The sequence below is a fragment of the Kryptolebias marmoratus genome, linkage group LG7 (assembly GCF_001649575.2).
Source record: "Kryptolebias marmoratus isolate JLee-2015 linkage group LG7, ASM164957v2, whole genome shotgun sequence".
Lineage (NCBI taxonomy): Eukaryota > Metazoa > Chordata > Actinopteri > Cyprinodontiformes > Rivulidae > Kryptolebias > Kryptolebias marmoratus.
The window spans coordinates 500,836-506,770 of record NC_051436.1 but is presented as its reverse complement, the minus strand read 5'-3'; the positions used below and the strand labels follow the sequence as shown (position 1 = coordinate 506,770).

The window sequence follows — 5,935 nt, the reverse complement described above, 5'->3', positions numbered from 1 at the left end:
GTCTGAGACCAGTCTGAGACCGGTCTGAGACCGGGCTGAGATGGGTCTGAGACCAGTCTGAAACTAGTCTGAGACCAGTCTGAGATGGGTCTGAGACCGGTCTGAGACCAGTCTGAAACTAGTCTGAGACCAGTCTGAGACCGGTCTGAGATGGGTCTGAGACCAGTCTGAGACCAGTCTGAAACTAGTCTGAGACCAGTCTGAGATGGGTCTGAGACCAGTCTGAGACAGCTCTGAGACCAGTCTGAGACCAGTCTGAGACAGCTCTGAGACCAGTCTGAGACCAGTCTCAGCGCAGTTTAACAAGTCGAGGACTTGAACGCACCGTGTCTGGTCCCAGACATGCAGAATTCTGACAAAGTCTCCATCTTGTCTCCATCTTGTCTCCATCTTGTCTCCAGCTCGTCTCCCTCTCGTGTCCAGCTCGTCTCCAGCGAGTCCAGGGAGACTCGGAGCCCTCGGTGACCTGTGACCGCTCTGTCGCAGGTTTTTACCTGCCTGACCTGCTGAGCTGAAAGTATTTATGACTGAACAGCTGGCAGAGAAATGATTATTCATTAAAAATGTGAAAACAGATGTTGTTATTTTTTAGGTTTTAAACTGAAGTGTTGTTGGAATAAAATAATCTAAATGTTTGAAGAACAAATAAAAGCTTCAGGAAGGAAGTTGACTTTTATTTAAAGATGTTTAAAAAGGAAAGTTTATTTTGTTTTCATCAAACTCGTATTTTAAATATATGTTTGTCTTCAACAAGACTCTGATCAGATATAAACAGATCCATTTTATTCTCCTCATGTAGGGGATGTAACTGTTTTATCTTTTCTGGAAATATTCAGTGAAACTTTGAAATAATTTTTATTTTGGTTGTTTTAGTAAATTTACACAAAAGCGTGTCCAGAGCCGACCGATGTGAACCATTCTCTGTAAAATCTGACTAAAGCAAACAGATCTTTACATTTTAAAGTCAGGATGAATATTGTAACTGTTTATTTAGAACCATTTTATACAGTCATAATTAAAATAAAACCATTTTTCTGCAGCATCTTTAATAAATATATCATCTGAATCTGTTCTTTGTCTCTACAAGACTGAACAATTAAACTGCGCACTTTTATATCAATGTTTATTATTAATCTTTGTATGGTAGAAGAGCTGTAGGAGAGAAAAAAAAAAAAAAAAAAAAAAAAAAAAAAAAANGTGACCTGTGACCGCTCTGTCGCAGGTTTTTACCTGCCTGACCTGCTGAGCTGAAAGTATTTATGACTGAACAGCTGGCAGAGAAATGATTATTCATTAAAAATGTGAAAACAGATGTTGTTATTTTTTAGGTTTTAAACTGAAGTGTTGTTGGAATAAAATAATCTAAATGTTTGAAGAACAAATAAAAGCTTCAGGAAGGAAGTTGACTTTTATTTAAAGATGTTTAAAAAGGAAAGTTTATTTTGTTTTCATCAAACTCGTATTTTAAATATATGTTTGTCTTCAACAAGACTCTGATCAGATATAAACAGATCCATTTTATTCTCCTCATGTAGGGGATGTAACTGTTTTATCTTTTCTGGAAATATTCAGTGAAACTTTGAAATAATTTTTATTTTGGTTGTTTTAGTAAATTTACACAAAAGCGTGTCCAGAGCCGACCGATGTGAACCATTCTCTGTAAAATCTGACTAAAGCAAACAGATCTTTACATTTTAAAGTCAGGATGAATATTGTAACTGTTTATTTAGAACCATTTTATACAGTCATAATTAAAATAAAACCATTTTTCTGCAGCATCTTTAATAAATATATCATCTGAATCTGTTCTTTGTCTCTACAAGACTGAACAATTAAACTGCGCACTTTTATATCAATGTTTATTATTAATCTTTGTATGGTAGAAGAGCTGTAGGAGAGAAAAAAAAAAAAAAAAAAAAAAAAAAAAACACACTGCGTTGGCCGGGAATCGAACCCGGGCCAACTGCTTGGAAGGCAGCTATGCTAACCACTATACCACCAACGCAGGCGGAGAAGGTTTACCGCGCATTGATCTTTATCCTGACATGGTGGGAGTTCCTGGGCTTTTTTTCTTTAGTTTTCCTGAACACAACAAACTACACGTTAAAAGTTCCCAGTATTGCTGCTAACAGCTAGCAGCTAACGGCTAACGGCTAGCAGCTAACGGCTAACAGCTGGCAGAACCCTGCGTCGGGAGCGCGCACTGATCCGAGCGTCTTCACGGCTGTTTCTCAGTAAAACGACTCCACAGAATCCAGTCAAGGCTGTAACTTTCATTTTAGTCGATTAATAAAAAAACGCCTCAAATAAACAACAAATAAAGCTGCTCTTAAATAAAAACACCTCAAATAAACAACAAATAAAGCTGCTCTTAAATAAAAACACCTCAAATAAACAACAAATAAAGCTGCTCTTAAATAAAAACACCTCAAATAAACAACAAATAAAGCTGCTCTTAAATAAAAACACCTCAAATAAACAACAAATAAAGCTGGTCTTGTTGTTTTTCAGTCATGTTCAAACATCAGTCAGCCAACAAACACATCTGTATTTATTATATTTATTGTTAATATGAAAGGATGGAAACTGCTGACAGCAGAGACTTTCTGGTAAATCCTGTTCTAATGTGAAATATTATTGGATGGAACAGATTTCTAGTTGATATTTTTTTTGCCAAAGTTACCAAACCAATTATTTCAGCCGTTAATAATTTGTTCCCTGCAGAACATGGGGACAAATTCATTTACCAGAATCATGGATGTTACATCCGGTGAATTCTGAGTTTCCTTCCCATAGTTACCTTATATGAAAGTTTTGGAAATAAAAATATCAAGCATATTTTTCAAAATGTAATTTATTCCCTACCGTTTGACCGAAGGATCAGTGCGCGCTCCCGACGCCGGGGACAGATTTTCCTACAACACATCAGGCTTCACCTGCGATTCTCCTTTTCAGCCACGAGGTGGAGACATTTCATGTTTTAAAAACAGCTTTCCTTCTGAAAAGACCTGTTTGTTATCAGGGAAACAAAACTTAGAGAATTTTTTGAATCAGATCACTTAGATTATCTGATGGGTTTGTGTCATTCCTTTTAAATTCATCTTTCTGCTGGTTGTTTTAGGCTTCTGAAGCAGCCCACAGTAAATGGATCAGTGAAACCGGGTCACCCCCTGGAGCCAGGCCTGGGGGGTTCCTGATAAAATCCACCTGGCTCCACAGGTGGGGACAGGTGTGATGGAGGCAGGCTTGAGTTTTCAATCAGCTCTCTGTAATTTATTGATCTGTCATGACTGACACAAATATAAAGCGGGGTAATCATGTAGTCTACTGTGACTGTGTCTCAGCTGTCTCTGTGGACACTGTCCACAGCTGTCCTCCTCCTTCTTTAAAAGTCTGAAGACTCGGGTCAATGTTTGGTTTCCCTTCACTGCTGGACTCAGATCTTTGTGATGTTTCTGATTCAGCTGTGGCAGGACATCGTCCAGGTCAGACCTTTAGTCTCACTTCTCTTACTTTGACTCCAAATGTATCGGTCCAGGATGTCCACTGTCCATCAGGTCCCAGTGATGCTCTCCAGCTCCTCCTGGATGAACCCAAGGTGTCTGTCCCAGGATCTGGACCCAACGAGACAAGCTTGAAAACCCTGTAAAGAGGACAACTGTCCTAATCAGCTGACTCCTCTGAAGGAGCTCCGACCTGGCCGGCTGACGGCCGGCTGACGGTCGCCTGAAGGCCGCCTGATGGGCTCGTCTTCTCCATTCTGCTCACTTCCAGTGAACATCTTCTCAGGATGTCAACCTGTTCTTTCAGTCTTCCTGCTGTCAAACGTCCTTCTGATACTCATGTCCCTCCTGCCTGCAGTCCTGTCTCCACCTCCTTCCGGCTCCCTCTGTGTCTCAGACGTGTTGATGTTGAGGATTCTAACTGAAGAATGTCAAAAAGGGCCTCTTCAACACTTTAATCTTTAACACTAAAAGCAGATTGTTGCAGTTCATCCCAACAGAGAGGGCAGTAACAGTGTGTGCAGTGAGGTTCCAGGCAGATGATTGATGTTCCTGTCTCCTCAGGGTGCCCTGCTGGATGGACGGCTCTCAGCATGAAGCTAATGGATCTCAGTGAGGATGACTGTCTGCTAACACATGTACCTACAGCCCCCTGTAGATCAGGACTCTTCAACATTAATCTGAATGTGTCGGCATGAGTGCTGCTGCTTTCCCACAACAATCAGGAAAAGCAGGTCCTTTCTGGATCACAACAATCTCACTCATCAGGTTTTCTTAGTTTGGACATATAAGATGATTTCCAGTGAGCAGTCTAAAACCTAATGCAGCGTCAGAATTCACACAGAGGTTGACCCAATGAGATCTAACATCGTCCCACTGAAATAACCCCCGTCCTCCCGGGATTACAAGCTGAGGCTGGCAGCATCGGGGCAGCTTTCAGCTGTTTACCATGCTGTGGACAGGAAGAGACATGGAGGAGGGCTGGTCCTGAAGGAGCAGTTAGCAAGGAATGTAGTCGAGCTGAAAAGAGTCAGAGGGTGATGTGTCTGAATGTTGTCAGTGGTTCTGGTCCACAGGCTGGATGGGATGTATAAGAGAAAGAGAAACTCTGGAAGGATCTGGATGAAGTGACGGAGAGTATTCCCAGGGAGGAGAGAGTGGTGATCAGAGCAGGTCTGAATGGACATGTTGGTGAAGGAAACAGAGGAGATGAGGAGGTGATGGGCAGGTTTGGTGTCCAGGAAAGGGACCAGGAAGGACAGATGGTGGATTTTACCAAGAGGATGGAAACGATTGTAGTCAACACCTGTGTCCCAAAGAGGGAGGAACACAGGCTGACCTATAAGAGAGGAGGCAGGAGGACGCAGGTAGACTCCATCCTGTGTAGAAGAGGTAACCTGAGGGAGATTACAGACTGTAAGGTTGTTAAAGATAGAAACTGATGTTCTAACAAGAAAGGAGAGGGTGATGGGAAGATGGAAGGAGTACTTTGATGAATGAAGAGAATGAAAGGGAAAGAAGAGTAGAGTTCATAGAAACTGTGGACCAGGAAGTGGTTAGTGAGGATGAAGCTTTGAAGAGGATGAAGAAGAGGAAGACAGCTGGACCTGATGACACCAGAGGATGGATGGAAATGTCTGGGAGAGATGGCAGAGAGGTTCTGACTCCATGATTCAAGGACCTTTCTGAGAGGGAGAACATCCCTGAGGAACCGAGGAGAAGTGTGTTGGTGCCAATCTTTAAGAACAAGACTGATGGACAGAGTTGGAGCAACTACAGGGGAATGAAGATGATGAAGACCTGGGAGACAGCTGTGGAAGCTAGACTGAGACAAGAGGGGACTGTTTAACAAACCTGACTTTGCTGATTATTATAAGGTGAACTTTTGGTAGTGACTGATGTGATTATTTTTTATTATAGATGACACACATAACCAGAAAAGTTCAAATAAAAACACTAAAAATAGCATATTTCGACAGCCATTAAGGCTTTATATTAAAATGAATAAATAAATAAACTTGTTAATAAAGTTGGTACAAACCTGACATGAAATAAAAACTCATTAACCAATCAGAAAAAGCCATAAAACTCCGTGTTATCTGAGAGCAGCAGCCTCTCTCTCCTCGTGCCTCTCTAAGGTCTCTCTCTCTCTCTCTCTCTCTCTCTCTCTCTCTCGGTTTGTGGCCAGCAGCCAATCAGCGGCCGCCTCTCGCGCCTTCTGTTTCCTCCTCACCGCGCCGCGGCGCCAATCACACCGCGCACACCGCGCGCGCGGCACTGCGCGGCAGGCCGCCAGCAGGAGCCGACACACACTCACACACACACACACACACACACCTCCCCTCTCTGTTACCGAACATCAGCGGCGCGTGTCCCCCCCTCCCCCCTCCTCGGATCCGTTCATAACCTCCGCCATTATTCTCCCCCCTCTT

At 42.5% G+C, this 5,935-nt stretch overlaps 1 protein-coding gene and 1 non-coding gene across 3 annotated transcripts in view; one reads left to right on the top strand and one right to left on the bottom strand.

Moving 5' to 3' along the window:
• The window catches only part of LOC108251552, a 9,828-nt gene extending 8,527 nt beyond the window's left edge, over nucleotides 1-1,301 (top strand). Inside the window, exons 15-16 of one of the 2 annotated variants that reach the window (XR_005233428.1) lie at nucleotides 402-546; nucleotides 1,283-1,301. Coding sequence is in view for 1 of the 2 variants with exons in the window: in XM_017441902.3 (XP_017297391.1) it covers nucleotides 402-465 (64 nt within the window). In the remaining variant the exon portion in view is untranslated. Of the gene's footprint in view, nucleotides 1-401; nucleotides 1,050-1,282 lie in introns of those variants that run through there. The other variant, XM_017441902.3, reaches the window with a different exon arrangement.
• Nucleotides 1,302-1,933: 632 nt separating this feature from the next.
• Nucleotides 1,934-2,005, bottom strand: trnag-ucc. The gene has a single exon. It is a non-coding gene; the product is annotated as a tRNA-Gly (tRNA).
• Nucleotides 2,006-5,935: the final 3,930 nt, after the last annotated feature.